This window comes from Schistocerca americana, chromosome 8 (genome assembly GCF_021461395.2).
Source record: "Schistocerca americana isolate TAMUIC-IGC-003095 chromosome 8, iqSchAmer2.1, whole genome shotgun sequence".
In the NCBI taxonomy this organism is placed as follows: domain Eukaryota; kingdom Metazoa; phylum Arthropoda; class Insecta; order Orthoptera; family Acrididae; genus Schistocerca; species Schistocerca americana.
In genome coordinates, this window is record NC_060126.1 from 239225274 (window position 1) to 239238764 (window position 13491).

Here is a 13491-nt window from a genome sequence, read left to right on the forward strand (position 1 = left end):
ACATTTTATTACAAAAGAAGATATTTGATATACATAGAAACATAAATAACTTTGCTTTTCTCTACCAACACTGAGAACATACACTAATGGCAAATAACATTATGACAACTGCTTCCCATGAGACTGAATGCTATCTAGTGGCATTCAGGGCAAAGTATATACATGGAGGAGAGATGAATGGGGAATCACTCTAGTGACAATACAGACCACAAATGGAGAAGTCAACTGACATAAGAACTTTCACAAAGAGCAGATTGTTATGGCCTGGCTCCAGGGAATGAGCATCACTGAAACAGTAAAGTTGGTCACCTGTTGACTTGCTATTGTTATGGGCATCTATAGAAAGTGAGTGCAGCATGGTAAAACCATAACTAGGTGACAAGGTGTTGGACATCTATGCCTCCTCACAGACTGTGGAGATCGGAGACTTTCCCACTCTACAAGGCACGAGAGGCAATGATCTGTGGTATATCTGATGACAGATACAATGCTGATGAAGACACAAGTGTTACAGAGCTCACCATTCAGTGATGACAGTTGAACATGTGGCTCTATGGCATACAAGCCATAATATTTCCACATTAAAATAAGATCATCAGTTACAATTGTAGTGGGCATGGGATAAATGAGATTAGACCATGGATCAATGGAAATGTGATGCATGGGACCTGACTAATAACTAAACGCTTGATGACAGCTACGGACTATGTGAACATGATAGCAGACCAACTGAGTCCCATCATGACTGATGTCTTCCCCAATGGCAAGGTAACCATTTGTGTGACAAGGCTAGATTCATACTACAATGGTTTGAGAAGCACAATAGTGGACTCCCGTTGATGTCCTGGCCACTTGGTTTGGACCTGATAGAACACATATGGGCCACTATGGGATGCCATTACTACTAGCCCATAATTCATGGCAATTTCTGTACCTGTGCACAGATGTCTAGTGCCACATATCTCCAGAAACTGACCAAAGACTTGTCAAATCCATGCTATACAGAATTGCTGCGGCAGTGCATCGCATATGTGGATCAATCAGATAGACACAATGTTTGGGCATGTCACTGTAAGCTGCATTTTAACATGACTCTTGGAGCAGCACAATGTCAGTTTCCACCACCATTGTCACATATTTGAAGCAGTTAATTTCTGTTTACGCTAAGGTCTTGAAAAATATATGCAAACTGTTCAATTATGAATTTGTAAATTCAAAACTGGCAATGTGAACCAAAATCAAACTGTGTCTCATTGCTGCTGTATGATACAAAAATTCTGGTAGCATGTAACAGTCATATTCTCCAAGTAAATAGTTGTTTGACAGAATGACATTAAATGCCTAATCATGGAGATAATGAAACAGGAATGTGTAAATATCACATAATGCATGCAAAACAGATGACCTGCAGAGGTGTCTCCAAGAACCTTAGAAATTCTTCACTGCTATACCAGAACATTTATTCCTCAACACTTTAACTGCTCTGAATGTGTTAAAAGTGTGGCACTGTTACTGTCTCCAGGTGCACCTTTGACCCTTCTGTCACATGCTCTAGAAATGTATACACACACCTGCTTCTTGCCGTCTTTGTACTCCCGACATGTTACCATGGCCAGCCACTCAGGTTTTTGTGAGTTCTGGATATGTTAATGGGCAAGTTACTTAGTGGCCAGGCAGAGTGGCTCAGTAGCTGCATTTCTGACCTGAGTGCTCAGCAGCTTTCCACTGTTTGGCCTGTGTGTGTTCGCTGCTGTGATCTTACTTGTGTTGCAGCTTTCATCTTCAGTTCTGACTGAGAATATGGCACCTCGTTGTGGTTGGATGGAGAAAGGAATCATTATGGCAGTGACAGACAATTACACCTGGTACTCAGCGTCACAGGGTAAAAGAAACAAGCAGAGTATCAGATGCCTCCATATAAAAACCACTGCAATAGTGTTGCTAGAGAGACTAATGCATTCTAAATGTTGTAAGTAAACAAAAGATCTAGACTGGAACTGAAACGATTAAAGCAAATAGTTACTTAGTGATTACAACTTTTGATGTGACAACAAACAGGTTTCAATTAAAGTTGAAAATCTCACATAGGATACTATAAATTTTAATGTGTTCAATGCCACTATATTCTTTTTTGACCAGCTATAAAGTGCTATTAAGAGAAGTACTTATTTTCATTAAAAAATATAGTTATGCCTCTTTCTCGTGATACGTAAAAATGCTTTGAGTATTAATCATACAGCAGTATACACACCTCTTAGCATGCTATCAAAAAACCTTGTTTCAGTATCTTGAATCATTTATGAAATATGGCAGTTTTTACAACCACATGATGCATGTTTTGCATGGAAAGAACACTGGGTGCAATCCACACAACCCTTCTGTTGATACAAGAACCAACATCTTGAGAATGGTGACATATATTGCTCTGCTCTCAATTTTGATATGTTAGCTACATTTAATACACTGCAATCAAGGATGTAAAATGAACCATAAGCAAAGTCTACACAATGTGTTTTTACTTCTGCAAAAATCTTAAAATATTTTGCAATGCTTTAATTCATTGCAAGCAGTATAGTAACTAAGATGACTAACAAAACAAAATTCAGTCGTTTATTGATCAAAGGTATCATACTGTAGGACGTGAAAAAATTAAACTTTTTGAGAAATAGTTTTCTTAAAATTGGATGGTAAGTGTTTCATTTAGTGGCCCACAGGTTCGCTCAATTGCATTGCAAACAATTTTTGAATGGAAAATCCAAATCTAGAGCAAAAAAGTTGTTACCTTGGTTCTCTACGACTGACGACACATTAGAGTGGTTTCACTGATGGAGTCATTCTTGCTTTGAGTTATTACAGTTGTGAATATGATATGTCTATGGAAGAGTAAGTATAAAGAACACTAGGTTACTTTGATGAAATGAAAGTGATACTTCACTTTCATCACAGGATTCTAGTTCTCTGCTAATAACTCCAGGATAGGTGTAATTATTAGGTGTAAAACAATATTGACATACCTGTGTTTTTCTGTGCAGTGATTGATTTCTAGAGTCAAGAACCTGAGTAATTGTGTTTACAGTAGACTCCTGACTATCATGCTCATTATTATCCATCCCTTCTACTATCTGGGCTATTTAATTAACATCCTAATAATACTTCTTTCTGGAAAATTAATTTATCTTCCAAAGGTTTAGCAAGTAGGATCTGGCTACAATTCTGTGTGTCTTTTAAAAATGCTTTGTGCACCTTTTGTGTTTCTAACACATCTGCAGTCACAATCATGAGATACACACTGTATCATTGATACTGAATAAATCACCAGAACCACTTGTCAACTAATGATACTTAGAAACCCTCTTGCAGCACTCACAAACAACAATGAACACTCATAGAGAGCAGGTCCATTAGCAATGCTGTGGTCTTTGTTTCTTCAAATGTCCAAACAGTGTACATTGTTAAATTGTTGTTTTGTGTGGTCCTTTATGATTCAATTAAAGAGTCCAAAATGAGGGGTATGTATTACATAATAACCCAGGAAATGTTTATAAAATCAGGTTTTGGTATTAAAAAGGTTATTTTGATTGATACAGCTGGCATTGGAAGAGAGAATTTATAGCACTCTCACCTATCCAGCTTTTTTGTTACTCTGTTTGACCTTCCATCACATTAGGCTGTATAGTCAAGAGTTTATTGTGTTTTGTACTTAAGGTGGCAAAACCAGACAGCAGCACACAAATTCATCATACGAAGTGCTCCAGGAATATTCAGCACAAGAGAACAGACCGTGCAGCAAAATCAGTTCACAGATAGTGACCGGAACTCGATCCCCTAGAGCGGCCAGGAGTACATGGGCAACAAAAAAGCCGCAGTCTCTATGGAATGCAGCTAGCACATTTGTAGCAGTCAAAGGGTTAATACTGTTCAAAGTTCTAATAAACTGTATACATGTGGTTACTTTAAACAATTTAAAAGGTAATCTAAATATAGACTTGAGTCCTTGTTTAGGGTACAATGCCTTTATTCCTGCACAATTTTGGTTAATAAAACACACTCAGTTAAAGGCAAGGGATTTTAAACCCAAATAAACTAAAAAAAGCATAATTAAAAGCATCTGTAGTTAGCAGCTGTTTCCACAACTTATTTAAATATTTTGATTCTGGGTTTGTGAATCATCATTACCAATGTGGAATACTATGTTCCTTTTAAATTTATCTGCGTTCATGCAGAATATAGTAGCTATCATCCTCACGAATTATCACCTAACTATTAAGTTTGTTGTAATTTATGCTCCGGTAGAATCAAATACATTTGTTGCTGACAATTCATATGAAACAGGCTTTGTTGCGTGTTCATAAAAACAGGTTAGCAATTCAATGAAGGCAGCATGGGCAGATGAATGCAAGAGTTTGAAAGCTTATTTATCCAAGTTTCTGACCAGAATTATAATACAAGAGATTGGAAAGAAAATTAAACATCGGTTAGATGACAATGAGGTTGGCTTTAGTAATGGCAAAGACACCATAGAGGCAGTTCTGACATTACACTTGATAACTGAACCAAAACTTAAGAAAAATCAAGACACTCTCAAAAGACATGTTTACTTAGAAAGATCATTTGAAGATGTAAAGTGTTTGAGATATTAGAAATCCTCAGAGAAGTAGGTATTTGCTGCTATAGGGAAGATGGGTTTAAAAGAAACAAAATGGAATAGTAATGATGGAAGATCGAGAGCTGCTTTGATTAAAAAGGATGAAAAGCAGAAATGCAGTCATTATCCTTTACTGTTCAAGTAGTATACTGAAGAAGCAATAATGGGAATAAAAAGTTTCAGGCATGGGCTGTAATTTAAGGTGAAAGGATATCAATAAGATACGCTGATGACATAGCTACGCTCTGTGAAAGTGAGGAAGAATTACGTGACCTGTTGAATGGAATGAACAGTATACTGAGCACAGAATATGGACTGAGATCAGCAACAAACTAACATGAAAAGTGGGGACCACAAATCAGACAAACTAAAGCAATTCTGCTAGCTTGTAACAAATGATGTAAGAATCAAGGATGATGTAACAAGCAGACTACCACAGGCACAGAGACCATTTCTCAAGAAAAGAAAAGAATTTGTCTAGTATCCAACACAGGCCTCAATTTGAGAAAGGAATTTATGTATGGAGCACAGAGTTATACAAATGTGAGTTATGGATTGTGGCAAAAGTGGAAAAGAAAAGAGAATCAATGCATTTGAGATATGGCATCATAAATGAATGCTGAATGTTAAATTGACAGAAGATATAAGAAATGAGGAGGTTCTGAGCAGAACTGCTATGAAGAAAAATGTGTGGTAATATTAACTAGAAGAAAAAGCCATGGATTGGAAAAATTGTAGGGAGAGACAGGGACTGGAATATATTCTAGAATTAATTGAGGACATTAGGGGCAAGTATTAGTCTTGAGATGAAGAGCCTGTATCAGAAGAGGAAATAGATTAGATTAGATTAGTTTTTTGTTCCATAGATCTGTGTTGAGGAGATCCTTGTGGCTGTGGAACATGTCACTTTTCTTTTCTTTTTCTTTTTTTTCTTTTTTTTTAAAAAAAGCTGAAATAACAATACTAATAGTGTGAATATATACAATACATCATTTGTTTCTATTAAAAAATTCGTCAATGGAGTAGAAGGAGTTGGCCACTAGTAAGTCTTTCAGGCTCCTTTTAAACTGATCTTTATTTGCAACTGAATTTTTTATGTTTACTGGCAAATTATTGAAGATGAGTGTTCCTGAGTAGTGGACCCCTTTTTGAACTAAAGTAAGTGCTTTTAAGTCCTTGTGCAGATCATTTTTGTTCCTGGTATTGTATGTATGAACTGAGCTGTTTGTTGGAGAAAGAGATATATTATTTAGGGCAAATTTCATTAAGGAGTAAATATACTGAGAGGCAGTAGTTAGTATACCCAGTTCTTTGAAGACGTTTCTACAAGACGTCTGTGAATTTTCTACACAAATAATACGTATTACATGCTTTTGGACTCTGAAAACTTTTGTTTGACTTGAAGAGTTACCCCAAAATATTATACCATATGACATTATGGAATGAAAGTTGGCAAAGTATGCAAGCTTTTTCACTTTTATGTTGCCTATGTCTGCTAACACTCGAATTGCAAATACAGACTTGTTAAGGCGTTTCTGCAGTTCTGTGGTGTGCTCCTCCCAACTGAATTTATTATCAAGTTGTAATCCCAGGAATTTAAGACTGTAAACCTCTTCTATCTGCTCTTCTTCGTACTTTATGCATATGCTGGGTGGAAACCTCTTACAGGTTCTGAATTGCATATAGTGAGTCTTTTTGAAGTTTAATGTCAGTGAGTTGGCTTTAAACCATTTATTAATATCCATGAAAATATCATCAGCAGATCTTTCTAGAACTGCACTCGACAAACTATTTATTGCAATACTTGTGTCATCTGCAAACAAAACGAACTCTGCTTCTGGCAGTGTAACTGATGAGAGATCATTAATGTACACAAGAAAAAGCAGTGGCCCTAAGATGGACCCTTGTGGGACACCACATGTAATTTCTTCCCATTCTGATGATGACTGATGACTTAATTCACTAGTCCCTTGCACTGACACCCTTTGTTTCCTGTTAGCGAGGTATGACTTGAACCATTTTGCAGCACTGCCAGTGACACCATAGAATTCTAATTTATTTAAAAGGATGTTGTGGTTTACACAATCGAATGCCTTTGACAAACCACAGAAAATACCTGGAAAACTAGATCAAACTAGTCAGAAGATTGATTTACAGTGGTGATGGAGAGGGGAGGGGAGGAGGGATAGCACTTCATAAGGTATTCACCAACATGCCTAGTGTCCTTCATGGTGGTATATCCAAACACAATCAATGAATTAATGAGGAGCTGCATCTTTGTGGCAATATATAACTTTTCTTTGTTCTATAAAATACATAACTGTCCATCACCTCAGTAAGTTTACATACAGTAAACAGTGATCAAGGTATAAAATGAATAGAAAGTCAGGTAGAGCACTAATTATGGTCAGTTATAGCCCCTTATAGTGCAATACATTTCTGAGTAAACATTATTTTATTATTATAATCCTTTTTTAGATCTCTTCTGCTAATCTTGTTTTGATATTAACTGCAAATGCAGACAGAAGTTGAACTTTTCCTTATGATTAGATTTTGGTAATGAAATAGTAACACATACTTATATGAACAAGGACATCATAACAAGCCAATAAGATCTATTTCAATCACAGCAAAAGCTAAAAATGTGAACAGAAAATTAGAGAGGCAAAAAATCCATTTGATGATGATGCTCGTTTTCTTGATACGTTAACATACATTATACTGAAGAACTTCAGCCAAGGAAACTTAAAGAACTATTTGGATACTGCAGGTAATGTCTGGGTACACCATGACATAAAAATGTATTGAAAACAACTCACCTTGCTTGGCAAGAAGGATGAGCGTTTCCACTGCAGCACTGACAGCATTACGTTCAGGAGGCAGATTCTCCTTAAGGGCCTTGTAGATTGGATCAAGGATAGGATCTTCAATTGCCTTAGACTTTTTGCCTGAATGTACACTGAATGGCCTAGCAGATTTGTAGTTGGGTGGTTTCCAGGTTGCTGGCTTTGTAACAGGGATTCCTGAAGTCACAACTTTTTCTTCCACTTCACATTTCACAACACTAATTGAGTCTGTTTTGATAGGAGATGTAGGAACAGGAATACCACTACTGTTATTTGTATCACTGCCACTAATGGTATTTACTGTTTTATTTTTATTCACATCAGACACAGCTGTTTCTTTTTTTGAATCTCCAAATACTGTTTCTTCCAACTCTTCCTTCCCCCTAAGATGTTGAGTGACAGGTGTCTGGAGTTCCTGAAAAAACAAAATAAATAAATGGAATGAACAATGACTTCCACATAACCAATACTTCACAAAAACTGATGGAACATTGTGCAACTGTCCCTATCAAACTTAGCCTGTATTAAGTGAATTTAGCAGAATAATTTCAACACCACCCCAGTTGTTGAAAATTACACTAACTTACGTAATAATTTTGGCATATAACGTTCTCCTGTAACACTGTAGAGACAATACTATTGACTCACACACATAGAAACTGGTTATTATGGGAGGGTCACCTAAAAAAATTTCTCGAAGTTTCTGTAGAAATTCATTTGGTGATTTTTTTGTGCAACAACCTCAGCAGGAAAGCCTAAACCCAATGATTTCTTTGTTTGATAAAATGTTTGATATAGATTAGGTAAATAATAAGAAAATTGTTACAAACCTTGTAACGAAAAAACTTTCACAGTCTGAAGATATTACGAGCTCCATGCCTTGTTATGATTAATTAAATATAGGGTACAATAAAAAGTATCCCATGTCATAATTATTAAAATTTTCTGTGCTACTTAATAGTGCCCAAATGTATTATCTATGTAAATCCATTGTTTTGTCTTTGTCTGCAGATAATATATTTTCAGAGGATCATGAATTTGATTTCTGCACACATGTCCTCATTGCTGACTGAACTGAAATTTCAAAGTGAGCTACATCTGTGACAGTGTGTACCATTGCATATTATTGAAATTTTACAGCAAAAGGCTAAATTTTTTCCCAACACTACCTCTAACATCCCATGGTCTGAGGTTGCTGCACTTTTTCTTCACAATGTAAGAGAGATGTTATGGAGCTTAACCATCTTCCTCTTTCCAGTTCAAATTATTGTTGTGTTTAGTAATATCAACTGTCTCTCTGTACAGTCTATAACTTATCTACTCACGGCTACTAGAACCTGGGTCTTATAAAACTGAATCTTGTAGACTCATGTTTGCAGTTGCTCTGCCTGTTTCTTTTCTTCAAGAATTGCCTTAATACATGTTTCTTTACTTTTTCACCATTCCCTTAGGAGTACCAACATGCAACTGCATACAAAACTACATATATTCTGTAAATTTCTTTTTTTCTAATGGCTGGCAGATATCTAGGTTGACTTTAAACATATGTATATCTTACTTTAGGTTTTGTGTACCACAGTGATGATTGTTTTTCAAAGTTCTATCCTATATAGTCAGCCACATAATTAACAAAGGGCAATCACAGACTGTGATTTGACTATCAAAGAGAGTAACAGTCAGTTATGCTGCTTTTTGATCCACACTGATGTCCTAGCTACCTACTCTTTTCTTGAAAACTAACAAAGCCAAAAATATACTCTCCCTTTTAACTCCTCCCTCCCTCATGGTGAATTGTTTCGGTTCAGTGTAATTCAAGTATTTGTGAAAAATAAACATAGCTCCATTTTATGTGTCCACAGTAAAAATCTATCATCCACATAACAAAACCAGGTATTCAGCTTTCTAACAGCAGTTCTCATTGTCTGTTAATCAAATTTTTCTAAACGAAATTTGCCACCACTAGGCTTAAGGAACTTTCTGCATTAACCCATTAATCTCTACATAAAACAAATTGCTTTAAGTGACTCTGTAATTTGGGCAGGAGAAAATTTGATCTAGTTGTTCCAATACCTCATTTAGCCAAACTATGATAAATGACAATGTCATAACAAAGCTGACTAATATGTCCTCCAGCTACATCAGCAGCAAGCTACTGTGGGCAGTGAATCAAAGTCATGATCCCCTTGTGAAAATGCCATCTGGAGAGATGGAAACACTACATTTACATAGAAAGTCCATACAAACATAACTTAAAAAAGGCAGAAAATTTTAATAATCAAAACATCTGTGGTGTAAAAGTTTACATTCAAAGAGAACCCCCCTCTGATGCATTTTATTGTGATTCACAAAAGACAGATGTAGATATATGGCATTTGGAGTATTTACACAAGTTGTAGCTGTCATTGTGATAGAAAAAGTGCATGTAATTATGAACAAGGAAGATTAAAAATAAAAGAGAATGTTAATGAAGTCAGAGAGTGGCTAGGAGCTTTTCATTTGTATTGGTATCTCGAGCCTTATTTGGTCTCCTCTGCAAAATATTATTTGATTTTCTCTTTCCTGTCAGTGAAATGTTTTTTGTAATATTTGTTCAAATGTAGGTAAAACATATAATCCCTGATCTGTATGTTGGTGTGAATTTTCACTTATGACAACTTACTGAACCAACTGCACAACTTGATCTCCAGCCTGAATGTTGAAAATTGTCATCTGTAATTAATGGCATTCTACAGCTTACTATTCTAGAAAACAATAAAATTAATATCTATTCCTAGTAATATGGCTATTCCGTACAGCGTGCAGTTGTAACTTTAACTATTATTTTCAACATCATAATACATGCATGTACACATACATAATTTTCACATACATTTTGTCCCAGTCTAAACATGGAGCAAAATTGTGTGTGTGTGTGTGTGTGTGTGTGTGTGTGTGTGTGTGTGTGCATTACAATGTTGGAGAGAACAGATTGCTACTCACCATGTAGTGGAATGTTGAGTGGCAGACATACACAATGAAAAGACTATCAAACAAACAAGCTTTAGGCCACAAAGCCCTTCTTCCAAATTAGGTCACATACACATGCACACACACTCATGTAAATGCAACTCACAAACACATGACCACTGTTTATGGATGACAAGGCCACACTGTGAGCAGCTGCCCCTGATGGGAGAAGCAATCTGGGTGTTGGGGGGAAGGAGGAGAGGGAGGGATAGCAGGATAGGGCTGGGGGATGGTAAAGCGTTGCTTTTGGGAGCATACGGGGTCAAAGTGAAGAGAGGGTAGGGCAGCTAGGTGCAATCAGGAGGCTAGGCAGAGGGCAGGGGGGGAAAGGAGAGAAGTAAGATGGCTGTGGTTGTGTTAGTGGAATAGAGGACTGTGTAATGCTGGAGGTAGATGGGCAAAGGACAATGACTAATGAAGACTGAGACCAGGAGTGTTACAAGAATGGGGAATATATTGCAGGAAGAGTTCCCACCTGCGCAGTTCAGAAGAGCTGGTGTTGCTAGGAAGGATTCAGATGGCACAGGCTGTGAATCAGTCATTAAAATGAAGAACATTGTGTTGAGCAGCATGGTCAGCAACTGAGTGGTCAGCTGTTTCTTGGAAACAGTTTGTGGGTGGTCAAATATTTGGACAGACAGCTTGTTGGTTGTCATGGCAACATAGAACACAGCACAGTGGTTGCAGCTTAGCTTGTAGATTACTTGACTGGTTTCACAGGTGATGAGATAGGTAATGTTTGTGACCAAACTGGAGTACGCGGTGGTGGGAGGCTGTATGGGACAGATCTTGCGTCTAGCTCTACTACAAGGATATGAGCCATGGGACAAGGAGATGGGAGCAGGAGTTGTTGAAATGGTTCAAATGGCTCTGAGAACTATGGGACTTAACATCGGAGGTCATCAGTCCCCTAGAACTTAGAACTACTTAAACCTAACTAACTTAAGGACATCACACACATCCATGCCCGAGGCAGGATTCGAACCTGCGACCGTAACAGTCGCGCGGTTCCGGACTGAAGGGCCTAGAACCGCTCGGCCACTGCAGCCTGTGCAGGAGTCGTGTAGAGATGGATGAGTATATTGTGTAGGTTCAGTGAATGGGAGAATACCACTGTGGGAGGACTGGGAAGGTTAGTGGGCAGGACATTCATCATTTCAAGGAACAACGAGAGCTGGTCGAAACCCTGGTGGAGAATGTGATTGAGTTGCTCCAGTCCTGGTTGGTATGAGTCAGGAGGGGAATGTTCCTTTGTGGCCAGGATAGTGAGACTTTGTGGGGGGGGGGTGACTGGAGAGATAATGCACCAGAAATCTGTTTCTTTACAAGACTGGGATTGTAATTATGGTCTGTGAAAGCATCAGTGGCAGCTGTTAAAGTAGAGGTATTGCTGGTGGTTTGTAAGTTTAATATGGATGGAGGTACTGATGTAGCCATCTTTGAGATGGAGGTCGTCATCGAGGAATTGGCTAGCTGGTTTGAGGAGGGCCAGGTGAAGCGAATGGGGGAATAGGTGTCGAGGTTCTGGAGGAATGTGGATAGGGTGTTCTCACCTATGATCCACATCACGAAGATGTCATTAGTGAACCTGAACCAGGCGAGGGGTTTGATATTCAGGGCCCATTAATAGATTGGCTTAGGTTGGTGCCATACGGGTGCCCACTGACATACCACAAATTTGTTGTAGATGATGACTTCAAAGGAGAAGTAATTGTAGGTGAAGATATAGTTAGTCATGGTGACCAGGACAGAGGTTGTAGGTTTTTGGGCCTTGGGAAAGGTAGTGTTCAATAGCAGCAAAGCCATAAGCATAGGAATGTTAGTATAGATGGATGTGGAAACAATGGTATGGCAAGATTCAAGGTTAAGAAACTCTGTAAAATTAACATGGGATGATTTGTTTTGTTAACTTTGGTAACTTGTTAACTTCAGAGCATTTCTTAATCTCAAATTTTTCCTCACCATCATCCCCCAAATCCCTCAACTTGCAAGGTAATCTTACATCTGTAGACAGAATTGCAACCACCACCTAGAAACTGATCCTGATCTTATAATCCTACCTGCTGATAAAGACTCCACTACTGTTTTTTGAACCACAAGGATCACCTTGCAGAAGGACTCCGCAGTTGTCAGATTCAGCCAACTACAAATCCAGCCACAAAGACCCCACTTCAGTATCTCAAATCCTTAGTCCTATCCCAGAACCTCCCCCTGGAGTCTATCTCTCTCATCATCCCTCCATTCCCTGCACTCCTACGTTCTACATGCTTCCTAAAGTCCATAAACCCAACCACCCAGGATGCCCCGTTGTGGCTGCTTACTGTGCCCCCACTGAGAGAATCTCTGCTTTCATAGATTCACACTTTTAGCCCACTACCTGCAACCTACCACCCTACATAAAAGATACCAACCATTTCCTTCACTTACTTTCTACAGTTCCTTTCCCTTTACCACATGGTGTCCTGCATGTCACTATTGATGACACGTCCCTTTACACTAACATTCCCTATGACCACGGCCTTTCTGCTACTGAACACTATCTTTCCCAATGCCTGCAAGATTCCAAATCTACAACCTGCTTCAACTATATGCTCACCCACTATTACTTCTCCTTTGAAGGCATCACCTACAAACAAATAAATGTTATGGCTATGGGCAACCACATGGCGCCATTCTATGTCAATCTATTCGTAAGCCATCTAGAGGAATCCTTTCAGACGACCCAGAATATAAAACCCCTAACCTAGCTCAGATTCACTGATGACATCCTTGTGATCAGGGGTGAGGACAACCTATCCATGTTCCTCCAGAACCTCAACATCGTCTTCTCCATTTGCTTCACCTGATCCTCCTCAACACAACAAGCCCCCCCCCCTCCCCTCGATGTTGACCGTCACCTCGAAGATGGCTACACCAGGACCTCAGCCTATATCAAACCTGCCAACCACCAGCAATACCTCCACTTCCACAGCTGCCACCTATTCCATACCAAGA

The 13491-nt window shown here is 38.4% G+C and overlaps 1 protein-coding gene across 1 annotated transcript in view; it reads right to left on the reverse strand.

Annotated features, from left to right (window-relative positions):
• LOC124544901 (armadillo repeat-containing protein 2) overlaps positions 1–13491 on the reverse strand; it is a 171999-nt gene that overhangs the window by 130563 nt on the left and 27945 nt on the right. Inside the window, exon 5 of the mRNA XM_047123633.1 lies at positions 7465–7906. Within this exon, the coding sequence (XP_046979589.1) occupies positions 7465–7906 (442 nt within the window). The remainder of the gene's footprint in view (positions 1–7464; positions 7907–13491) is intronic.